Genomic DNA, 24,306 nt, shown 5'->3' with positions numbered 1-24,306 from the left:
TGTGGGGTCAGTGCTGAGGGAGCGCCGCACTGTGGGAGGGTCAGTGCTGAGGGAGTGCCGCACTGTCAGAGGGTCAGTGCTGAGGGAGCCCCGCACTGTGGGAGGGTCAGTGCTGAGGGAGCACCGCACTGTGGGGTCAGTGCTGAGGGAGCGCCGCACTGTGGGAGGGCCAGTACTGAGAGAGCGCCGCACTGTCAGAGGGTCAGTGCTGAGGGAGCCCCGCACTGTGGGAGGGTCAGTGCTGAGGGAGCACCGCACTGTGGGGTCAGTGCTGAGGGAGCGCCGCACTGTGGGAGGGTCAGTGCTGAGGGAGTGCCGCACTGTCAGAGGGTCAGTGCTGAGGGAGCCCCGCACTGTGGGAGGGTCAGTGCTGAGGGAGCACCGCACTGTGGGGTCAGTGCTGAGGGAGCGCCGCACTGTGGGAGGGCCAGTACTGAGAGAGCTGCCGCACTGTCAGAAGGTCAGTGCTGAGGGAGCGCTGCACTGTCAGAGGGTCGGTGCTGAGGGAGTGCCGCACTGTGGGAGGGTCAGTGCTGAGGGAGCGCCGCACTGGGAGGGTCAGTGCTGAGGGAGCACTGCAATGTCAGAGGGTCAGTGCTGAGGGAGCGCCGCACTGTCAGAGGGTCAGTGCTGAGGGAGCTCCGCACTGTGGGAGGGTCAATGCTGAGGGAGCGCCGCACTGTCAGAGGGTCAGTGCTGAGGGAGCTCCGCACTGTGGGAGGGTCAGTGCTGAGGGAGCGCCGCACTGTCAGAGGGTCAGTGCTGAGGGAGCGCCGCACTGTCAGAGGGTCAGTGCTGAGGGAGTGCCGCACTGTCAGAGGGTCAGTGCTGAGGGAGTGCCGCACTGTCAGAGGGTCAGTGCTGAGGGAGCGCCGCACTGTCAGAGGGTCAGTGCCGACGGAGCTGGGGAGTTTTCTCTGGTGTTTTGGGACAATGTTTATCAGCATTACTCTGTCGTAATGCTGATAAATTACAGTGCTGAGTACATTCCCCAGTGTTTCGTTGGCTGTATCACGTTTCGGGATGTCCTGCGCTGGTGTAAAGTGTGCAATAAACACAAGTTCTTGCACTGTTTGTGCCCCACAGGAGAGGGATGGAAGAGAAGCCAGACACCTCGTATTCCCTCAGCTGCAGCTACTGCAAGGAGCAGTTCAGGAGCCTCTCTGCCCTGCACATTCACATGGGCACCAACGGGTGTATGAGGACATCTCACAGCATCAGCCAGGTCGGTTAATGCCACACCAATCAGTACAGAGCAGATCAATCGCTCAGTAACTTCACTGCTTCAGAAGCATAAACAATTCAGAAGAATAAGGTGATGTGGAGGACAGAGTAAACCGTTGACTCTATAAAGAGGGCTCGGAATGGAGTAACCTTTCACTGGAGTATCGAGGGTACTGTCGCTGCCTACCTAGAATCCCTACAGTGCAGAAGGAGGCAGTTTGTGTCTGCACTGACCCTCTGACAGAGCACCCTACCCAGACCCTATCCCCGTAACCCCATGTATTTGCCCCACTGATCCCACTAATCTACACACAGATATAGCACAGTGGGTTAGCACTGCTGCCTCACAGTGCCAGGGACCCGGGGCAGCACGGTGGCACAGTGGGTTAGCACTGCTGCCTCACAGTGCCAGGGACCCGGGGCAGCACGGTGACACAGTGGGTTAGCACTGCTGCCTCACAGTGCCAGGGACCCGGGGCAGCACGGTGACACAGTGGTTAGCACTGCTGCCTCACAGTGCCAGGGACCCGGGGCAGCACGGTGACACAGTGGTTAGCACTGCTGCCTCACAGCGCCAGGGACCCGGGGCAGCACGGTGGCACAGTGGGTTAGCACTGCTGCCTCACAGTGCCAGGGACCCGGGGTGGCACGGTGACACAGTGGGTTAGCGCTGCTGCCTCACAGCACCAGGGACTCGGGTTCGATTCCCGACTTGGGTCACTGTCTGTGTGGAGTCTGCACGTTCTCCCCGTGTCTGCATGGGTTTCCTCCGGGTGCTCCGTTTCCTTCCACAGTCTGAAAGACGTGCTAGTTAGGATGGATTGGCCGTGCTAAATTGCCCCTTAGTGTCCAAAGATGTGTAGGCTAGGTGCACTGGCCATGCTAAATTCTCCCTCAGTGTACCCGAACAGGCGCCGGAGTGTGGCGACTCGGGGATATTCACAGTAATTTCATTGCAGCGTTAATGTAAGCCTACTTGTGACACTTATAAATAAACCCTAACTTTAAACAAGGGGCAATTTAGCTTGGCCAATGCACCCAAGCCAGCTCGTCTTTCGGACTGTGGGAGGAAACCGGAGCACCCGGAGGAAACCCACGCAGACATGGGGAGAACGTGCAGACTCCACCCAGACAGTGACCCAAGCCGGGATTCGAACCCGGGTCCCTGGCGCTGTGAGGCAGCAGTGCCAACCACTGTGCCGCCTTGGGTTTCTTTCTGAAAGGTTGTGAGAAAATATACACTAACCAACTCTTCGCAGCGAAGGCTGAAACTGAGATGAGGAAACACAGGAGAAAAGACCAGGAAGCTGGATTGTAGAGTACGGAGCTTCAGTCAAAAAGTTAGCAGGGGCCCGCTGGCCTGTCTACACTGTTCAATAACAAGAGGGGGAAGTGTGTCTGAGATCCCAAATGCATTCCCAGCAACAACTGTGGAAGTGCAGTGCAGGAGAAGATATGGAGATAATGGTAAATAATTCACATTTATAAATGGAATCTGGGGATGTGTGTGTTCCTGGTAAGGCGAGTATTTATTGCTCATCCCCACCAGATACTTGCTGTGTAGCAGTTTAAATCTTGGCTCTGTGCCTTGTACCATCTCTACGGTTAGATACAGGAGTTCACAGTGAGCCCTAGGACAGATATTAGGAATAGGAACATAAGAACATAAGAACTAGGAGCAGGAGTAGGCCATCTGGCCCCTCGAGCCTGCTCCACCATTCAATAAGATCATGGCTGATCTTTTTGTGGACTCAGCTCCACTTACCCGCCCGCTCACCATAACCCTTAATTCCTTTACTGTTCAAAAATCTATCCATCCTTGCCTTAAAAACATTCAATGAGGTAGCCTCAACTGCTTCACTGGGCAGGGAATTCCACACATTCACAACCCTTTGTGTGAAGAAGTTCCTCCTCAACTCAGTCCTAAATCTGCTCCCCCTTATTTTGAGGCCATGGCCCCTAGTTCTAGTTTCACCCGCCAGTGGAAACAACTTCCCTGCTTCTATCTTATCTATTCCCTTCATAATATTATATGTTTCTATAAGATCTCCCCTCATTCTTCTGAATTCCATTGAGTATAGCCCCAGTCTACTCAGTCTCTCCTCATAAGCCAACCCTCTCAATTCCGGAATCAACCTAGTGAATCTCCTCTGCACCCCCTCCAGTGCCAGTATATCCTTTCTCAAGTAAGGAGACCAAAACTGTACACAGTACTCCAGGTGTGGCCTCACCAGCACCTTATACAGCTGCAACATAACCTCGCTGTTTTTAAACTCCATCCCTCCAGCAATGAAGGACAAAATTCCATTTGCCTTCTTAATTACCTGCTGCACCTGCAAACCAACTCCTTGAGATTCCTGCACAAGGACACCCAGGTCCCTCTGCACAGCAGCATGCTGCAATTTTAAATATTAAAAAGATTAAAGCCCTACTTTCCCTACATTAAGTGATCCCCCTCTCCTATCCCACGCCCAGAGCATCTCAGAGTTGTGCAGCCCAGAAGGAGGCCACTCGGGCCATCATTGCCCATGTCGGCTCTTGGAAAGATTTGTCCAATGAATCCCGCTCCTCCTGCTTTTCTCTCATCGTGCTCGGGGGTGGGCTAGCTCAATACACAGCGTTCCCACCTTCAGAGGGTAGACACTAAACCAGCCGGTGTTTGCAATTTTGTGAAGCTGTTCCCTGGATTGCTGGTCAGAAGGTCCAAACCGCTGATCTTCCTTCTAAGCCCGGAGATGCACGCAGCTCACTTGCACTGAGCTTTTATACGGCTGCTTGTTGTTGTTTGTTGTACCTTGGGGCGTGCCGCCTCGTCAGTAAGTGGTGTTTAGGATCCACCCAATGACCACAGAAACAGAGTGAGTAACAGATAAACTGTTGACTCACCAATAGACTATTTGTATTGGATGCCCCAGACACTGCATAATAAACTTTCAAGAACCATTATATCATCTCTCTGAGTGTCATATACGGTGAATCCCCCAGAAACTACCGTACGTTTTACTGATTAACCTCTAACAGCAACACCACCGAGCAGTGAAAAAAAAACACTTCAAACTGGCAGCGGATCCTGACTCTTTCAATAAACTTCCATCACTTCAGAAGGGTGGCACGGTGGCACAGTGGTTAGCGCTGCTGCCTCACAGCGCCAGGGACCCAGGTTCGATTCCCGGCTTGGGTTATTGTCTGTGCGGAGTCTGCACGTCCTACCCGTGTCTGCGTGGGTTTCCTCCGGGTGCTCCAGTTTCCTCCCACAGTCTGAAAGACGTGCTGGTTAGGGTGGATTGGCCGTGCTAAATTCTCCCTCAGTGTAACCCGAACAGGCAGCGGAGTGTGGCGACTAGGGGATTTTCACAGTAACTTCATTGCAGTGTTAATGTATGCCTACATGTGACTAATAAATAAATAAACTTTATTGGTGCACCCTTCACCGAGCCAATAATAATAGCAAAGAGAATTGGATAAATACAAAAGGGAAAAGTTTCTTCAGGACTTCAGGGTCAAGGGCAGGAATGTGCGATTAATTGGCGAACTCTCTCAAAAGGGGAGGTGATGGCCTAGTGGTATTATCGCTAGATTAGGAAACTCAGCTAATGTTCTGGGGACCCAGGTTCGAATCCCACCACGGCAGATGGTGGGATTTGAATTCAATCTGGAATTAAGAATCTACTGATGACCATGAAACCATTGTCGATTGTCGGAAAGACACATCTGGGTCACTAATGTCCTTTAGGAAGGAAATCTGCCGTCCTTACCCGGTCTGGCCTACATGTGACCCCAGAGCCACAGCAATGTGGTTGACTCTCAGCTGCCCTCCAAGGGCGACTAGGGATGGGCAATAAATGCTGGGCCCAGCCAGCGACGCCCATGGCCCAGGAATGATTTTTTTAAAACTGACACAGGCATGAAGGGCCAAATGGCCTCTTTTCCATACTGTCTGGTTCTGTGAAAGTGATGATTCAATCCGAGTATAGTGATTGAATCAACACAGGAGGAGGCCATTCAGCCCACTGCTGGTTGTTTGATAGAATTGTCATGATTGGTTCTACATTCCCCCATTCCGAGCGTACCCTCACCTGTTCATCTTCTTTTTGGGGTTATTTATGGAATCCGCGGGGGTAAGGCATTGCAGAGCCCAACCCCTCGCTGAGTGAAAAATATTCTGCTCATCTCCTCTCATTGGCGACACGGTGGCACAGTGGTTAGCACTGCTGCCTCACAGCGCCAGGGACCCGGGTTCGATTCCCAGCTCGGGTCACTGTCTGTGTGGAGTCTGCGCGTTCTCCCCGTGTCTGCGTGGGTTTCCTCCGGGTGCTCCGGTTTCCTCCCACACTCCGAAGATGTGCTGGTTAGGGTGGATTGGCCGTGCTAAATTCTCCCTTAGTGTCAGGGGATTAGCAGAGTAAACATAAGATTATATTTTATTTATTAGTGTCACAAGTGAGGCTTACATTAACACTGCAATGAAGTTACTGTGAAAATCCCCTAGTCGCCACACTCCGGCGCCTGGTCGGGAACACTGAGGGAGAATTTAGCATGGCCAATGCACCCTAACCCGCACGTCTTTCCGACTGTGGGAGGAAACCGGAGCACCCGGAGGAAACCCACGCAGACACGGGGAGAAGGTGCAGACTCCCCACAGACAGTGACCCAAGCCAGGAATCGAACCCGGGTCCCAGTGCTAACCACTGTGCCACCATGCTACCCATATGTGGGGTTTCGGGGATAGGGCCTGGGTGGGACTGTGGTCAGTGCAGACTGGATGGTCCGAATGGCCTCCTTCTGCACTGTAGGGATTCTATGATTGAGAAACTCGGCAGAGGAAATGATATCTGTTCCATCAGAACTTCTCATCCTCTTGAAAAAAACATCCATTATTCGCTCATTAACCTTCTTTGCTCAAGTTCCCAACTTTTCCAACTCATAACCAAAGTCTGTGAGCCTGGCACCATCGTGATAAATCTGGAAGTGGATCCCACAATGTAATGTCCTCACTATGTCAGGGGTTGTGGGTTTTACACAGAAAGAAAAGACTTGGTTTGCACAAGGTGGATTCAAACTAACACACAGCAGGTTTTATTGAAGGAGATGTTCCCTGCATTGTATGGAGTACAAAACTGAAAGGAAAACTTCAGTCTTTGCCAGCACCCCAGTGGCATCACCATCAAACCATGTGATCAGCTCTTAAAGCAACCTGCAACCCTGTTAAATATATAACACGTTTTTAAAAAATTCATTCCTGGGACATGGGTGTCGCTGGCTGTGCCAGCATTTATTGCCCATCCCTAGTTACCTGAGGGCAGTTGAGAGTCAACCACATTGCTGTGGCTCTGAAGTCACATGTAGGCCAGACCGGGTAAGGACGGCAGATTTCCTTCCCTAAAGGACATTAGTGACCCAGATGGGTTTTTACGACAATCGACAATGGTTTCATGGTCATCAGTAGATTCTTGAATTCAAATTCCACCATCTGCCGTGGGCGGGATTCGAACCCGGGTCCCCCAGAACATTAGCTGAGTTTCTGGATTAATAGTCCAGCAGTAATACCACTAGGCCATCGCCTCTCCATAAACAATGTTTGTTTCTGTGGTCATTGGGCGGATTGTTAAACCACTTACTGAGGCGGTGACGCACCCCAAGGTACAACAAACAGCAATATAGAAAGTGAGGAGTGTGCTTCTTGTAACTTGGGGTTAGAAGGAGGGCCACTGGTTTGGACTTTGTCATCAACAATTCACTAAACTACAAACAACGTTTGGTTCAGAGTCTATTTGGTTCAGTTCCTTTTTCATACCTTTCCATCTTTCCTGAGGTATGTTTCCCAGATTAGTCCCCGGCCCTCCAGCCGAAGATTAACCAGTGATTTAGAAAATTCTAGCACGATTTGTTTGTTTTTACATTCTGTGCCTCGATTTGCAGACCCAAGTAAGCTGCAGACTTTTTAACCAACTTGCCATTATACCTTTAATAATTCATGTTTATGGACTGGACAACTAAAACCTCAAACACCAAGCTTGTAAGTGAGCAACAGCTTACAGATAGAGAAACATGGGCGGCACGGTGGCACAGTGGTTAGCACTACTGCCTCACAGCGCCAAGTACCCGGGTTCGATTCCCGGCTTGGGTCACTGTCTGTGTGGAGTTTGCACATTCTCCCCGTGTCTGCGTGGGTTTCCTCTGGGTGCTCCGGTTTCCTCCCACAGTCCGAAAGATGTGCGGGTGAAGTGGATTGGCCGTGTTAAATTGCCCCTTAGTGTACCCGAACAGGCGCCGGAGTGTGGCGACTGGGGGATTTTCACAGTAACTTCATTGCAGTGTTAATATAAGTCTACTGGTGACTACTAAATAAAAATTAAACTAATTAAACATTAACTAAATCAGTTTGGGCACAGATATTAAATACAATACCTTCGGCTGAAATAAAGCACTGTAGCCATTCAGGCCATCAAACTCATTCCTTCCAACAGATTTTGCACCTATCCTGGTCTAATGAACCCTCGGGAAAATGACCATCCCTCCATCTACTTTGCAATCCTATGACCACGTCCCCTGTCCGTTTCGTAGGGTACTATTGTAGGGCGCTGGTTAAAGTGCGGTAGATGTGAATCAGTCTTTGTAGTCATATAGAATACCCACAGTACAGAAGGAGGCCATTCAGCCCATCGAGCCTGCACTAACAACAATCCCACATATCTGCAAATATATTCTCATATCTCATAACTGAGATATGAGTTATGTCCCCATAACTGCAAGTATTTACCCTACCAATGCCCCGACACCAAAGGTTAATTTAGCACGGCCGATCCACGTAACCCTCACATCTTTGGACTGTGGGAGGAAACCGGAGCACCCGGAGGAAACCCACGCAGACACGGGGAGAATGTGCAAACTCCACACAGACAGCGACCCGAGGCTGGAATTGAACCCGGGTCCCTGGAGCTGTGAGGCAGCAGTGCTAACCTCTGTGCCACCGTGCCGCCCCGGGTCCCTGGCGCTGTGAGGCAGCAGTGCTAACCCACTGTGCCACCCGTGCCGCCCTGTTGAGGATTCATCTGAGCTCTTCCCAAATTTCATTTCAATTCATTTCCTGCACTTTGGAATCACCCCTCTCTCTGTTTGGAAGCTAAGCAACAACGTACACCAGTAGTCTGAGTATGAGGAACTTTGATACGCATCGTACAATGGAGTTTGATGATTCTTATCACCCTGCTTTTCTGCTAGCTTTTTTATCACTGAATCTCAAACCTTCTTCTGTCTCATGGGAGATTAAAGAGTGTCATATCTACATGGCCTGATGTGGTCTCCAAACTGTTGATACCAGAACGGAGAGGTTATAACTCTCAGGAAAGATTGAAGAGGCTGGGCTTCTCTTTTCTTCAGAAGAGGGGTGACCTGATTTGATGTCTTTAAGATTGTGAAGAGGTTTGACGGGGTAGATGTAGCAAAGACATTTCAAGGCCAGGCTGGCTAAGGGTTGGCAGATTTTTTTCGCTAAAGGGTATCGGTGAAGGGGATGGAGTTTTATGTTATCTGATAGTTCCATGGGCACCAGATTAATTTACTGAAATGAATTTAAATTCCCACAGCTATCGAGGTGGGATTTCTGGACCGTTAGCCCTGGTCCATTCTGTTACTGTATTCCATCTGACCAGAATGTGTCATCCGAAATAGGCTAAAACCAGGTGTCATCAATATAGACAGTCACTAATAAATCCAATGGGAATTCGGGAAAAACTTCTCCACCCAGAGAGTGGGGAGAATGTGGGACTCGCTCCCACGGGAAGTGGGGAGAATGTGGGGCTCACTCCCACGAGGGAGTGGGGGAGAATCTGGGGCTCACTCCCACGGGGGAGTGGGGGAGAATGTGGGACCCGCTCCCACGGGGAGTGGGGGAGAATCTGGGGCTCACTCCCACGGGGGAGTGGGGGAGAATGTGGGACCCGCTCCCACGGGGGAGTGGGGAGAATGTGGGACTCGCTCCCACGGGGGAATGGGGGAGAATCTGGGACTCACTCCCACGAGGGAGTGGGGGAGAGTGTGGGACTCGCTCCCATGGGGGAGTGAGGAGAATGTGGGACTCACTCCCACGGGGAGTGGGGGGAGAATGTGGGACTCGCTCCCACGGGAAGTGGGGAGAATGTGGGACTCGCTCCCACGGGGAGTGGGGGAGAATCTGGGGCTCACTCCCACAGGGGAGTGGGGGAGAGTGTGGGACTCGCTCCCACGGGGGAGTGGGGAGAATGTGGGACTCACTCCCACGGGGAGTGGTTGAGGTGAAGAGTATTGATACATTTAAGGGGAAAGTTGGATAAACATATCAGGGGGAAAGAAGTTTTTTAAGTTTATTTGTTAAGTTTATTTATTAGTCACCAGTAGGCTCATGTTAACACTGCAATGAAGTTACTGTGAAATTCCCCGAGAAGTAGAAGGATTTGGTGATGAAAGAGGGGAGGTATGGAACCAGGTGTGAAATTTAGACACGGGTATAGTCTGGTTGGGCCGAATGGCCTGTTTCTGTGCTATATATTCAATGTAGACTGTTGTTTTTACAGAATGATGACGAGAAGCCTCCCAGGAACAGCAGCCAGCTCTCTCCTTCCTTCACAGCCACTCCCATGTCAGGGAAAGCCGAAAGATGCAGGCAGGACTCCCTCCTGGAGGAGCACCCAGGCAGCTTCCTGTCTGAGCAGGATATCCCAACCCTCACCAGAATGGCGGACTTCCCAGCACAAGAGGTGGATCAGCTTTCTCTTCTGGAACCCTTTCTTTGCTTGTTATTCACTTCCTGGTTTCCTCTTCCACAGACTGACCACTTCCACCTTATCATAGAATCCCTACAGTGCAGAAGGAGGCCATTCGGCCCATCGCGTCTGTACCAACCACAATCCCCCCCAGGCCCTATTCCCGTAACCCCACAAATTTACCCCAGCTGGTCCCCCTGACACCAAGGGGCAATTTAGCACGGCCAATCCACCTAATCCGCACATCTTTGAACTGTGGGAGGAAACCGGAGCACCCGGAGGAAACCCACGCAGACACGGAGAGAACGTCATGACTCCACACAGACAGTCACACAAGCCGGGAATCAAACCCGGGTCCCTGGTGCTTGTGAGGCCATGATGTGGAGATGCCGGCGTTGGACTGGGGTAAGCACAGTAAGAAGTCTCACAACACCAGGTTAAAGTCCAACAGGTTTATTTGGTAGCACGAGCTTTCGGAGCACTGCCCCTTCATCAGGTGAGTGGGAGTTGTGTTCACAAACAGGGCATATATAGACACAAACTCAATTTACAAGATAATGGTTGGAATGCGAGTCTTTACAGGTAATCAAGTTCTCCAAGGCGGCCTTCACGACACACGACAGCGCAGAGTCGCTGAGCAGAAACTGATAGCCAAGTTCCGCACACACGAGGACGGCCTCAACCGGGATCTTGGATTCATGTCACACTATCTGCAACCCCCATGACTTGCCTGGAATTGCAAAATCTCACTAACTGTCCTGTCTGGAGACAATACACATCTCTTTAACCTGTGCTTAACCCTCTCTCCACTCACATTGTCTGTACCTTTAAGACTTGATTACCTGTAAAGACTCGCATTCCAACCATTATTTTGTAAATTGAGTTTGTGTCTTTATGTGCCCTGTTTGTGAACAGAGCTCCCACTCACCTGATGAAGGAGCAGCGCTCTGAAAGCTTGTGGCTTTTGCTACCAAATAAACCTGTTGGACTTTAACCTGGTGTTGTGAGACTTCTTACTGTGCTTGTGAGGCAGCAGTGCTAACCACTGTGCCACCGTGCTGCCTGGGGCGGGAGAGGCCATAGGGATAGTACTGAGAAAGCCCCCTCCGATGTGTACCTCCTTAATATTGCAGGACTCCACTCCTTCCACAGCCAGATCTCTTTGGGGGCGAACGGGATTAAAAGGTTATGGGGGGAAAGCAGGATTAGGCTATTGAGTTGGATGATCAGCCGTGAAAGTGATGAATGGCGGAGCAGGCTCGAAGGGCTGAATGGCCTCCTCCTGCTCCTTTCTTCTATGTTTCTATGACCTCTAGGTCCAAATATTTCAATGCCCTCCTGGCACGCTCCCGACTGCTGCCCTCGGCAGCTCTTTGGGCAAGAAGAGAGTTCCAGGTTCCCTCTCCCCGTTGCGTTTTCTGACATCACCTCTGAATGGGGAAGCGGTGGCGTAGTGGTATTGTCATTGGACTAGTAATCCAGAGACCCAGGATAATGTTCTGGGGACCCGGGTTCGAATCCCGCCACGGCAGTTGGTGAAATTTGAATTCGATAAAAGAATCTACTGTGAGGCTGAAAAATGGCAAATGGAGTTTAACCCTGAGAAATGTGAGGTGATTCATTTTGGTAGGACTAATTTAAATGTGGATTACAGGGTCAAAGGTAGGGTTCTGAAGACTGTGGAGGAACAGAGAGATCTTGGGGTCCATATCCACAGTACTCTAAAGGTTGCCACTCAAGTGGATAGAGCTGTGAAGAAGGCCTATAGTGTGTCAGCTTTTATTAACAGGGGGTTGGAGTTTAAGAGCCGTGGGGTTATGCTGCAACTGTACAGGACCTTGGTGAGACCACATTTGGAATATTGTGTGCAGTTCTGGTCACCTCACTATAAGAAGGATGTGGAAGCGCTGGAAAGAGTGCAGAGGAGATTTACCAGGATGCTGCCTGGTTTGGAAGCTATGTCCCCTTGTGCTAGCCATCACCATCCGAGGAAAAAGGCTCTCACTATCCACCCTATCTAATCCTCTGATCATCTTGTATGCCTCTATTAAGTCACCTCTTAACCTTCTTCTCTCTAACGAAAACAACCTCAAGCCCCTCAGCCTTTCCTCATACGATTTTCCCACCATACCAGGCAACATCCTGGTAAATCTCCTCTGCACCCTTTCCTCTTATGAGGAAAGGTTGAGGGTGCTAGGGCTGTTCTCTCTGGAGCGGAGGAGGCTGAGGGGAGACTTAATAGAGGTTTATAAAATGATGAAGGGGATAGATAGAGTGAACGTTCAAAGACTATTTCCTTGGGTGGATGGAGCTATTACAAGGGGGCATAACTATAGGGTTCATGGTGGGAGATATAGGAAGGATATCAGAGGTAGGTTCTTTACGCAGAGAGTGGTTGGGGTGTGGAATGGACTGCCTGCAGTGATAGTGGAGTCAGACACTTTAGGAACATTTAAGCGGTTATTGGATAGGCACATGGAGCACACCAGGATGATAGGGAGTGGGATAGCTTGATCTTGGTTTCAGATAAAGCTCGGCACAACATCGAGGGCCGAAGGGCCTGTTCTGTGCTGTACTGTTCTATGTTCTCTATGTTCTACTGATGACCATTGTCGATTGTTGGAAAAACCCATCTGGGTCACTAATACCCTTTAGGGAAGGAAATCTGCCGTCCTGACCCGGTCTGGCCGACATGTGACTCCAGAGCCACAGCAATGTGGTTGACTCTCAACTGCCCTCTGAAATGGCCTTGCAAGCCACTCAGTTCAAGGGCAGTTAGGGATCGGTAACAAATGCTGGCCCAGCCAGCGCCACCCACATCCCATGAACGAATAAACCAAAAAAAAACAGCCTGGCTCTAGTTTTTAAAGTTCAGCCCCCCCCCCACTTATTCTGGACTCCCCCCCCCCCCGCCCCTCCCGCCGCCCCCCCGCCTCCCCCCTCTCCGCCCCAGTGTGTAAGTTCACACGTTTTATGTGTCGTCTTCGCTATGACTCAGTGAGTATCACTCTCGCCTCTGAGTCAGCTTGTGTTTTCAAAGCCCACTCCAGAAACCTGAGCACCAACAGTGAATCTGAGCCTCCAATCCCTGTGCCGCACTGTGTTGCTGCTGCCTTGCAGAGGAGACGTTAAAAGCCAACGCCCTGACGGCTGTCTTGGGTGAATTGTTAAAAATGGCACTTAAGTATTCTGAAGAAGAGTAAGGGTGGTTTTGCCTTGGTGTCATAGAACATAGAACATTCCAGCGCAGTACAGGCCCTTCGGCCCTCGATGTTGCGTCGACCAGTGAAACCAATCTAAAGCCCCTCTAACCTACACTATTCCAATATCATCCATATGTTTATCCAATAACCATTTAAATGCCCTTAATGTTGACGAGTCCACTACTGCTGCAGGCAGGGCATTCCACGCCCTTACTACTCTCTGAGTAAAGAACCTACCTCTAACATCTGTCCTATATCTCTCACCCCTCAATTTAAAGCTATGTCCCCTCGTGCTAGCCATCACCATCCGAGGAAAAAGGCTCTCACGATCCACCCTATCTAATCCTCTGATCATCTTGTATGCCTCTATTAAGTCACCTCTTAACCTTCTTCTAACGAAAACAACCTCAAGCCCCTCAGCCTTTCCTCATACGATTTTCCCACCATACCAGGCAACATCCTGGTAAATCTCCTCTGCACCCTTTCCAACACTTCCACATCTTTCCTATAATACGGCGACCAGAACTGTACGCAATACTCCAAGTGCAGCCGCACCAGAGTTTTGTACAGTTGCAGCTTGACCTCCTGGCTCCGAAACTCAATCCCTCTCCCAATAAAAGCTAACACACCATACACCTTCTTAACAACCCTATCAACCTGGGTGCCAACTTTCAGGGATCTATGCACATGGACACCCAGATCCCTCTGTTCATCCACACTACCAAGTATCTTACCATTAGCCCAGTACTCTGTATTCCTGTTACTCCTTCCAAAGTGAATCACCTCACTTTTCTGCATTAAACTCCATTTGCCACCTCTCAGCCCAGCTCTGCAGCTTATCTATGTCCCTCTGTAACCTGCCACTTCCCTCCGCACTGTCTACAACTCCACCGACTTTAGTGTCATCCGCAAATTTACTAATCCATCCTTCCACGCCCTCATCCAGGTCATTAATAAAAATGACAGACAGCAGTGGCCCCAAAACAGATCCTTGCGGTACACCACTAGTAACTGAACTCCAGGATGAATATTTCCCATCAACCACCACCCTCTGTTTTCTTACAGCTAGCCAATTCCTGATCCAAACCACTAAATCACCCTCAATCCCATGTGTCTGAATTTTCTGCAAAAGCTTACCATGGGGAACCTTATCAAACGCTTTGCTGAAATCCATACATACCACATCAACCGCTTTACCCTCATCCACCTCTTTGGTCACCTTCTCAAAGAACTCAATAAGGTTTGTGAGGCACGACCTACCCTTCACAAAACCATGCTATCCCTAATCAAATTATTCCTTTCTAGGTGATTATAAATCCTATCTCTTATAATCCTTTCCAATACTTTGCCCACAACAGAAGTAAGGCTCACCGGTCTATAGTTACCAGGGTTGTCCCTACTCCCCTTCTTGAACAAGGGGACAACATTTGCTATCCTCCAGTCTTCTGGCACTGTTCCTGTAGACAATGACGACACAAAGATCAAAGCCAAAGGCTCTGCAATCTCCTCTCTAGTCTCCCAGAGAATCCTAGGATAAATCCCATCCGGCCCAGGGGACTTATCTATTTTTACCCTTTCCAGAATTGCTAACACCTCCTCCTTATGAACATCAATCCCATCCAGTCCAACAGCCTGCATCTCAGTTCTCCCCTCGACAACACTGTCCCTCTCCAGTGTGAATACCAACGAAAAATATTCATTTAGTGCCTCTCCTATCTCTTCAGACTCCACGCACAACTTCCCACTCCTGTCCTTGACTGGCCCTAATCTTACCCTAGTCATTCTTTTACTCCTGACATACCTATAGAAAGCTTTAGGGTTTTCCTTGATCCTACCTGCCAAAGACTTCTCATGTCCCCTCCTGGCTCTTCTTAACTCTTTCTTTAGGTCCTTCCTGGCTAACTTGTAACTCTCAAGTGCCCTAACTGAGCCTTCACGTCTCATCTTAACATAAGTCTCCTTCTTCCTCTTCACAAGAGATTCAACCTCCTTAGTAAACCACGGTTCCCTCACACGTCTGCTTCCTCCCTGCCTGACAGGTACATATTTATCAAGGACGCGTGGTAGCTGTTCCTTGAACAAGTTCCACATTACAATGGTGCCCATCCCCTGCAGTTTCCTTCCCCAACCTATGCCAGCTAAATCTCACCTAATCGCATCATAATTTCCTTTCCCCCAGCTATAACTCTTGCCCTTTGGTATATACCTATCCTTTTCCATTGCTAAGGTAAACGTAATCGAATTGTGGTCACTGTCACCAAAGTGCTCACCTACCTCCAAATCTAACACCTGGCCTGGTTCATTACCCAGTACCAAATCCAATGTGGCCTCGCCTCTTGTTGGTCTATCTACATACTGCGTCAGGAAGCCTTCCTGCACACACTGGACAAAAACCGACCCCTCTAAAGTACTCGAACTATAGCTTTTCCAGTCAATATTTGCAAAGTTAAAGTCCCCCAGTACAACTACCCTGTTACTTTCGCTCCTATCCAGAATCATCTTTGCAATCTTTGCCTCTACATCTCTGGAACTTTTCGGAGGTCTATAAAAAACTCCCAACAGGGTGACCTCTCCTTTCCTGTTTCTAACCTCAGCCCAAACTACCTCAGCAGACGAGTCAAAGTCAAGACGGTGTCAAAAGAGAAAACGCTGGAAAGTCTCAGCAGGTCCGGCAGCATCTGTAAGGAGAGAAAAGAGCTGACGTTTCGAGTCCAGATGACCCTTTGTCAAAGCTTTTCTCTCCTGACAGGTGCTGCCAGACCCGCTGAGATTTTCCAGCATTTTCTCTTTTGGTTTCAGATTCCAGCATCCGCAGTCATTTTCTTTTATCCTTGGTGTTTTGGGCAACATTAATCCCTCAGCTAACATAGAAAATAGGAACGGGGACTATGCCTGCTCCGCCATTCATCACGGTCATGGCTGATCATCCAACCCAACAGCCTGATCCCACCTCCCCCCCATACCCCTTTGATCCGCTTCACCCCAAGTGTTGTACCTAACTCCTTCTCGAAAACAGACAATGTTTTGGCCTCAACTGCTTTCTGTGGTAGCAGATTCCACGGGCTGACTGCTCTCTGGTCATCAGTAAAGCCCAGAATGTGCTCATTGCCAATGTGCTGCTTTTGTGGGAGATTTCTACGATGTGGAGGTGCCGGCGTTGGACTGGGGTGGGCGACAGTAAGAAGTCTCACAACGCCAGGTTAAAGTCCATCGGGTTTATTTGGAATCACAAGCTTTCAGAGCGCTGCTCCTTCATCAGGTGAGTGGAGAGGTAGGTTAACAAACATGACATATATGGACAAATTGCAATTGTGTCTTGGCCTATATATGCCGTGTTTGTGAAACCACCTCTCCACTCGCCTGATGCAGGAGCAGCGCTCCGAAAGCTCGTGATTCCAAATAAACCTGTTGGACTTTAACCTGGTGTTGTGAGGCTTCTTACTGGGAACTTGCTGTTTGCAAACTGGCTGCCAGCCTTCCTATTTCTGATTATATCTCAACAAGAATACTTCAGTTTTTTGTGAAGTTTATTGGGGATGTCCTGATGTGGTGAGTGGAGTTGCATAACTACGTGTCTTTCCTTTAGACAAAAAAGTTTAAAGTTTGTTTATTAGTGTCACAAGTAGGCTTACATTAACACTGCAATGGAGTTACTGTGACAATCCCCTAGTCGCCGCACTCCGACACCTGTTCGGGTTCACAGAGGGGGAATTTAGCACGGCCAATGCACCTAACCAGCACGTCTTTAGAGTGTGGGAGGAAACCGGAGCACCCAGAGGAAACCCACGCAGACACGGGGAGAACGTGCAGACTCCACACAGACAGTGACCCAAGGCTGGGATCGAACCCGGGTCCCTGGCGCTGTGAGACAGCAGTACTAACCACCGTGCCACCTGTATGTCAGTTAAGGTTTAAGGGCAATAGTTGTCGGAGTTAGTGACTCTAGATCTGTTTGTGTTATTCCACAGAGCTCCGAACCTCTCGTTCCCAAGTATTATCCTGTCACAGTGTATCAAAGCTATCTTCGTTCCAGCAACACCGTCATGGGGGAGCAGCAACCATCTTCCAGTCCCTCCTCGGAGCCACCCCATTACGTACCGCTGCCAATGCTGAATCCTAACCGAAAGGGTTCGGGGCTGTTTGCCAATCTCAGTGCCATGGATCCCAGCACCAACTCCACGCCATCTCCATTCCCGTGTAACCAGTTCAGTAAGTATTCACTCTCCACCTTCTCCGTCGCGCGAACCTCCTCAAAGCAATGTCTCTTCCCATTCCACAGGCACTGGCCACACACCAGGAACCCACTCAACTTCCCATTCTTCCCCCTGCAAGCCCATCTTGTGAGTTATTTGACTATGATCGGCAACACAGAGACAAGCTTAACCCTGTCTCCATCAGTCTCAGACTTCCTAGAATGGCCACAAAACAGCCACGAACAAAGGGATTTCTCCCTCTCTAGTCTTGTGGTATGGAAGCTATCTATAATAATCGCACAACTGCCCAGATAAAACAGCGCATATAGAGTAAGAGTCACTGTTTATTCAGCAGGGTAAGGATCACTCACTGTGTAACTGTACAGAGTCACTGTTTATTCAGCAGGGTAAGGATCACTCACTGTGTAACTGTACAGAGTTACTGTTTATTCAGCAGGGTAAGGATCACTCACTGTGTCACTGTACAGAGTCACTGTTTATTCAGCAGGGTAAGGATCACTCACTGTGTAACTGTACAGAGTCACTGTTTATTCAGCAGGGTAAGGATCACTCACTGTGTAACTGTACAGAGTCACTGTTTATTCAGCAGGGTAAGGATCACTCACTGTGTAACTCTACAGAGTTACTGTTTATTCAGCAGGGTAAGGATCACTCACTGTGTAACTGTACAGAGTCACTGTTTATTCAGCAGGGTAAGGATCACTCACTGTGTAACTGTAGAATAACTATTTAATTGACATATGCACTGAAATATATTTTTCTTTCACCAGATGGATTTGAGTTTGGGCATCAGGAAAGCGCAGCAACAGTGAACAATCCCATTCCGTGAGTATAATCATCACAGCGCTTCTTCCAGTGAATCATTGGAGGCTGCATTGAACTGTTAAAGAAATGCACTGTCAGATATGATTTCCAGACGTCAGAGACAGTGTAGGCACTGGATGTATGGGAGTTTGGCATACAGGAGTTTGTTATAATGTGCTGTACTATCAAAGATAGTACTGTACTGATTACATCATCGAATTTCCAGCACGCTAACAGGCCATTTGGCCCAAAGAGTCTGTACCAGGTGCAAGGGGCAACTTAGCCTGGCCAATCCACCTAACTTCAACATCCTTGGACTGTGGGAGGAAACCGGAGCACCCGGAGGAAACCCACGCAGACACGGGGAGAACGTGCAAATTCCGCACAGGTAGTGACCCAAGGCTGGATAGAACATTTAGGATGGAGGTGAGGAGACATTTCTTCGCCCAAAGAGTGGTGAGCCTGTGGAATTCATTACCACAGGAAGTAGTTGATGCCAAAACATTGAATGTATTCAAGAGGCGGCTGGATAGAGCACTTGGGGCGAACGGGGTCAAAGGTCATGGGGAGAAAGCAGGATTAGGTTATTGAGTTGGATGATCAGCCATGATGGTGATGAATGGGGGAGCAGATTCGAAGGGCTGAATGGCCTCCTCCTGCTCCTGTCTTCTATGTTTCGATGACCTCTATTTTTCCAATCACAATATGAATAGCAATTCTTTTGGAATTACCTTCAGATGCCCCGCCGTCAGTTGAAGGGAAAGTCTTTGGTTTCTCACTGAGGATTTCTCTGCTTGATATGATGGCGGGAGGGAGGGGTTCCCTCGACACTGCCTCCTGGTGACCCGCTGGGTAAAGAGTTCTCTTTGTTTCTCCAGCTGCATAAACGTCGGTCCCCGTTTCCAGGCTGCAATCCCTGATTTAGCGGACACGTTCCCAGGGGAACAGGACGTACACGGGGCGGATTTGGTGTGGAAACCTTGGAAGGAGTTGCTGGAAAATGATGAAGTGCAACAGAAGGGTAAGTTAATGCTTTATTCACTCTCCGCAAACCACAACCAGCAAGGTTTAACGTGGGTTTGACCATCAATATAAATACCTGCGATAACCCCCGGGATTCTCATAGGGTAATCCCTAATTCACCTCCCAGGAGGATTCACAGAATACAAGATCCCGGGGGATTAGTAATTACCTTTCCAGGTCATAGAGGTTTACAGCACGGAAACAGACCCATCGGCCCAACTTGTCCATGCTGCCCTTTTTTTTTAAACCTCTAAGCTAGTCCCAATTGTCCGCATTTGGCCCATATCCCTCTATACCCATCGTACCCATGTAACTATCTAAACGTTTTTAAAGACAAAATTGTACCCGCCTCTACTACTACCTCTGGCAGCTCGTTCCAGACACTCGCCACCCTCTGTGTGAAAAAATTGCTCCTCTGGGCCCTTTTGTATCTCTCCCCTCTCACCTTAAACCTGTGCCCTCTAGTTTTAGACTCCCCTACCTTTGGAAAAGATATTGGCTATCTAGCTGATCTGTGCCCCTCATTATTTTATAGACCTCTATAAGATCACCCCTCAGCCTCCTACGCTCCAGAGAAGAAAGTCCCAGTCTATCCAGCCTCTCCTTATAACTCAAACCAACAAGTCCCAGGAGGATCCTAGTAAATCTTTTCTGCACTCTTTCTAGTTTAATAATATCCTTTCTATAATGGGGACAGCACGGTAGCACAGTGGTTAGCACTGCTGCTTCACAGCTCCAAGGACCTGGGTTCGATTCCCGGCTTGGGTCACTGTCTGTGTGGAGTTTGCACATTCTCCTCGTGTCTGCGTGGATTTCCTCCGGGTGCTCCGGTTTCCTCCCACAGTCCAAAGATGTGCTGGTTAGGTTGATTGACCAGGTTAAAAATTGCCCCTTAGAGTCCTGAGATGCGTAGGTTAGAGGGATTAGTGGGTAAAAATATGTGGGGGTAGGGCCTGGGTGGGATTGTGGTCGGTGTTGACTCGATGGGCCGAATGGCCTCCTTCTGCACTGTAGGGTTTCTATGATTCTATAATAGGGTGAGCTTGTATACTGAGCTCTGTATAAAGCAGGCCCCTGAGTGGATCCATTGTGGGACTTGTCGGTGTTCACCACAGGCTTGTGGTTTCATTTTACATTGGCTTTGTGCAACAAAATGCTGTTCCTTAACAGCTGACTCCTGAGTTATTATAACATCCATCTTTGGTTAGGTGGATTGGCCATGTGAAAGGTTCCCCTTAGTGTCCCAAGATGTGTAGGTTAGTGAGGGGAGGGCGGGGTTAGCAGGGTAAATACATGGGGTAGCGGGGATAGGGTCTGTGTGGGAGGCTCCATCAGAGAGTTGGTGCAGACTCGATGGGCCGAATGGCTTGCTTCTGCAAATGAGTTTTCTGTGAAATTCTGATATCTCACGTTGCTGCTTGCAGCTCTGAAGGGCTCCATATATTCAGGTGCGTACCAGATAGGTTCATGCACCAATGTTGCACCTCATTAAGATGCACTCAGAAGCCGGAGAAGGCCATTCAGCCCCTCGAGCCTGCTCTGTCATTCAACAAGATCATGGCTGATCCTCTACCTCAACAGCCCACACTATCTGTCACATTCCTTAATTCGCTTCACGACTCTCTTGAGTGAAGAAATTCCTCATCTCAGTCCTAAATGGCCGACTCCTTTATCCTGTGAATAAGCGTCCAACTTTCCAGCAAGTGTTTAGCGTACCATGAGTGGAATTTTACGAAAGAAATTCTAAGTGCAGAACGAATGTGAAAACGGGAGGGAATCGCGCTAATTCTTTGGGCGAGCTCCCAGTCTCAATCGTTCGGCACTTAGTAAAACAAAGAGCCCAGATCCGATTCTCGCCAGTAGAGGTTGGAGCCTAATATCACAGGTGAAGCCGGCTGCTGAGCTCTGGGGGCATCACTGCGCAGGCGTGCCGGTGAGACCGTGGCCCAGGGACCTCCAGCCAGAAGGACTTATTTATGTACCAGTTCACCCCTCTTAATGTGGACTGAATGCAACATCGGACACAAGTAAAATGACACCTAAGAACATATTAAGAACATAAGAACTAGGAGCAGGAGTGGGCCATCTGGCCCCTCGAGCCTGCTCCGCCATTCAATAAGATCATGGCTGATCTTTTTGTGGACTCAGCTCCACTTACCCGCCCGCTCACCATAACCCTTAATTCCTTTACTGTTCAAAAATCTATCTATCCTTGCCTTAAAAACATTCAATGAGGTAGCCTCAACTGCTTCACTGGGCAGGGAATTCCACACATTCACAATCCTTTGTGTGAAGAAGTTCCCCCTCAACTCAGTCCTAAATCTGCTCCCCCTTATTTTGAGGCCATGCCCCTAGTTCTAGTTTCACCCGCCAGTGGAATCAACTTCCCTGCTTCTATCTTATCTTTCCCTTCATAATCTTATATGTTTCTATAAGATTCCCCCTCATTCTTCTGAATTCCAATGAGTATAGCCCCAGTCTACTCAGTCTCTCCTCATAAGCCAATCCTCTCAACTCCGGAATCAACCTAGTGAATCTCCTCTGCACCTCCTCCAGTGCCAGTATATCCTTTCTCAAGGAGACCAAAACTGTACACAGTACTCCAGGTGTGGCCTCACCAGCATCTTATACAGCTGCAACATAGAATCATAGAAACCCTACAGCACAGAAAGAGGCCATTCGGCCCATCGAGTCTGCACCGACCACAATCCCACCCAGGCCCTACCCCCATATCCCTACATATTTACCCACTAATCCCTCTAACCTACACATCCCGGGACACTAAGGGGCAATTTTTTAGCATGGCCAATCAACCTAACCCGCACATCTTTGGACTGTGGGAGGAAACCGGAGCACCCGGAGGAAACCCACGCAGACACGAGGAGAATGTGCAAACTCCACACAGACAGTGACCCAAGCCGGGAATCGAACCCAGTTCCCTGGAGCTGTGAAGCAGCAGTGCTAACCACTGTGCTACCGTCATAACCTTGCTGTTTTTAAACTCCATCCCTCCAGCAATGAAGGACAAAATTCCATTTGCCTTCTTAATGACCTGCTGCTCCTGCAAACAACTCATTCATGTGTGATTTCCGTTAGTGTGCTGAACCCCTTCGAACCCCCTTTCTGAGTGTTTTTTTTACTGAACACTGACTGCAGGTCAGAATGGAACCAGGAAACCACTGAAGAAAAAGATCGCGATGCAGAAGGAGCTTTCACTTTCTGCTGTGGCTCAGTAGGTGTCACTCTCACCTCGGAGTCAAAAGGTCGTCTCGGGACTGGAAAACAAGACTCCAGGCTCACGCTGCAATGCTGCACTGAGGGAGTGTTGCGCTGTCAGTGGTGTCATCCTTTGAATAAGACTTTAACCTGAGGCCCCACCCGCCCTCGCGGGTGTAAAGGAACCCAAGTGGGAGAGTCCTCCTGCAACAAAAACAGAAAATGCTGGAAAATCTCAGCAGGTCTGACAGCGTCTGTGGAGGGAGAATAGAGCCAACGTTTCACATCTGGCTGACTCTTTGTCAGATCTCTCCAAGATCCAGACTCGAAACGAAGGCTTTGTTCACTCTCCATAGTCCTGCTGAGATTTTCCAGTATTTTCTGACTTTGTTTCAGATTCCAGAGTCTGCGGTAATTTGCTTTAATCTTAAAAGAGTTCTCCCTGGGGTCCGGGGTCCAATGTTTATCCCTCAACCAACATCATTTGGCCATCATCGCAGCGTGGCTGCTTGCGGGAGCTTGCGCTGTGCAAACTGGCTGCTACGTTTCCGACACTAACACTTCAAAACTACCTTGCTGACTGCAGGAGGTCCTCAGACTGTGAAGGGCGGCACGGTGGCACAGTGGCTAGCACTGCTGCCTCACAGCGCCAGGGACCCGGGGGGGGCATGGTGGCACAGTGGTTAGCACTGCTGCCTCACAGTGCCAGGGACCTAGTGGGCACGGTGGCACAATGGTTAGCACTGCTGCCTCACTGTGCCAGAGACCCAGGAGGCACAGTGGTTAGCATTGCTGCCTCACAGCGCCAGGGACCCGGGACAGCACGGTGGCACAGTGGTTAGCACTGCTGCCTCACAACGCCAGCGACCCGGGGCGGCATGGTGGCACAGTGGTTAGCACTGCTGCCTCACAGTGCCAGGGACCCAGGGCGGCATGGTGGCACAGTGGTTAGCACTGCTGCCTCACTGTGCCAGAGACCCAGGAGGCACGGTGGTTAGCACTGCTGCCTCACAGCGCCAGGGACCCGGGGCGGCACGGTGGCACAGTGGTTAGCACTGCTGCCTCACAGCACCAGGGACCCGGGTTCGATTCCCGGCTTGGGTCACTGTCTGTGTAGAGTCTGCAAAATGGCAAATGGAGTTTAACCCTGAGAAATGTGAGGTGATTCATTTTTGTAGGGCTAATTTAAATGTGGATTACAGGGTCAAAGGTAGGGTTCTGAAGACTGTGGAGGAACAGAGAGATCTTGGGGTCCATATCCACAGATCTCTAAAGGTTGCCACTCAAGTGGATAGAGCTGTGAAGAAGGCATATAGTGTGTTAGCTTTTATTAACAGGGGGTTGGAGTTTAAGAGCCGTGGGGTTATGCTGCAACTGTACAGGACCTTGGTGAGACCGCATTTGGAATATTGCGTGCAGTTCTGGTCGCCTCACTATAAGAAGGATGTGGAAGCGCTGGAGAGAGTGCAGAGGAGATTTACCAGGATGCTGCCTGGTTTGGAGTGTCGGTCTTATGAGGAAAGGTTGAGGGAGCTGGGGCTGTTCTCTCTGGAGCGGAGGAGATTGAGGGGAGACTTAATAGAGGTTTATAAAATGATGAAGGGGATAGATAGAGTGAACGTTCAAAGACTATTTCCTCGGGTGGATGGAGCTATTACAAGGGGGCATAGCTATAGGGTTCATGGTGGGAGATACAGGAAGGATATCAGAGGTAGGTTCTTCACGCAGAGAGTGGTTGGGGTGTGGAATGGACTGCCTGCAGTGATAGTGGAGTCAGACACTTTAGGAACATTTAAGCGGTTATTGGATAGGCACATGGAGCACACCAGGATGGTAGGGAGTGGGATAGCTTGATCTTGGTTTCAGATGAAGGTCGGCACA

At 49.7% G+C, this 24,306-nt stretch overlaps 1 protein-coding gene across 2 annotated transcripts in view; it reads left to right on the top strand.

Moving 5' to 3' along the window:
• LOC144486840 (transcriptional-regulating factor 1-like) overlaps positions 1-24,306 on the top strand; it is a 77,063-nt gene that overhangs the window by 31,876 nt on the left and 20,881 nt on the right. For both annotated transcript variants that reach the window (XM_078204862.1, XM_078204861.1), the window contains exons 6-10: positions 1,087-1,225; positions 9,777-9,959; positions 17,137-17,377; positions 18,153-18,207; positions 19,065-19,207. In XM_078204862.1, the coding sequence (XP_078060988.1) occupies positions 1,087-1,225; positions 9,777-9,959; positions 17,137-17,377; positions 18,153-18,207; positions 19,065-19,207 (761 nt within the window). The remainder of the gene's footprint in view (positions 1-1,086; positions 1,226-9,776; positions 9,960-17,136; positions 17,378-18,152; positions 18,208-19,064; positions 19,208-24,306) is intronic.

Source organism: Mustelus asterias, unplaced genomic scaffold, assembly GCF_964213995.1.
Source record: "Mustelus asterias unplaced genomic scaffold, sMusAst1.hap1.1 HAP1_SCAFFOLD_482, whole genome shotgun sequence".
NCBI classification, from domain to species: Eukaryota; Metazoa; Chordata; class Chondrichthyes; order Carcharhiniformes; family Triakidae; genus Mustelus; species Mustelus asterias.
This window is presented reverse-complemented; position numbering and strand designations above follow the sequence as displayed.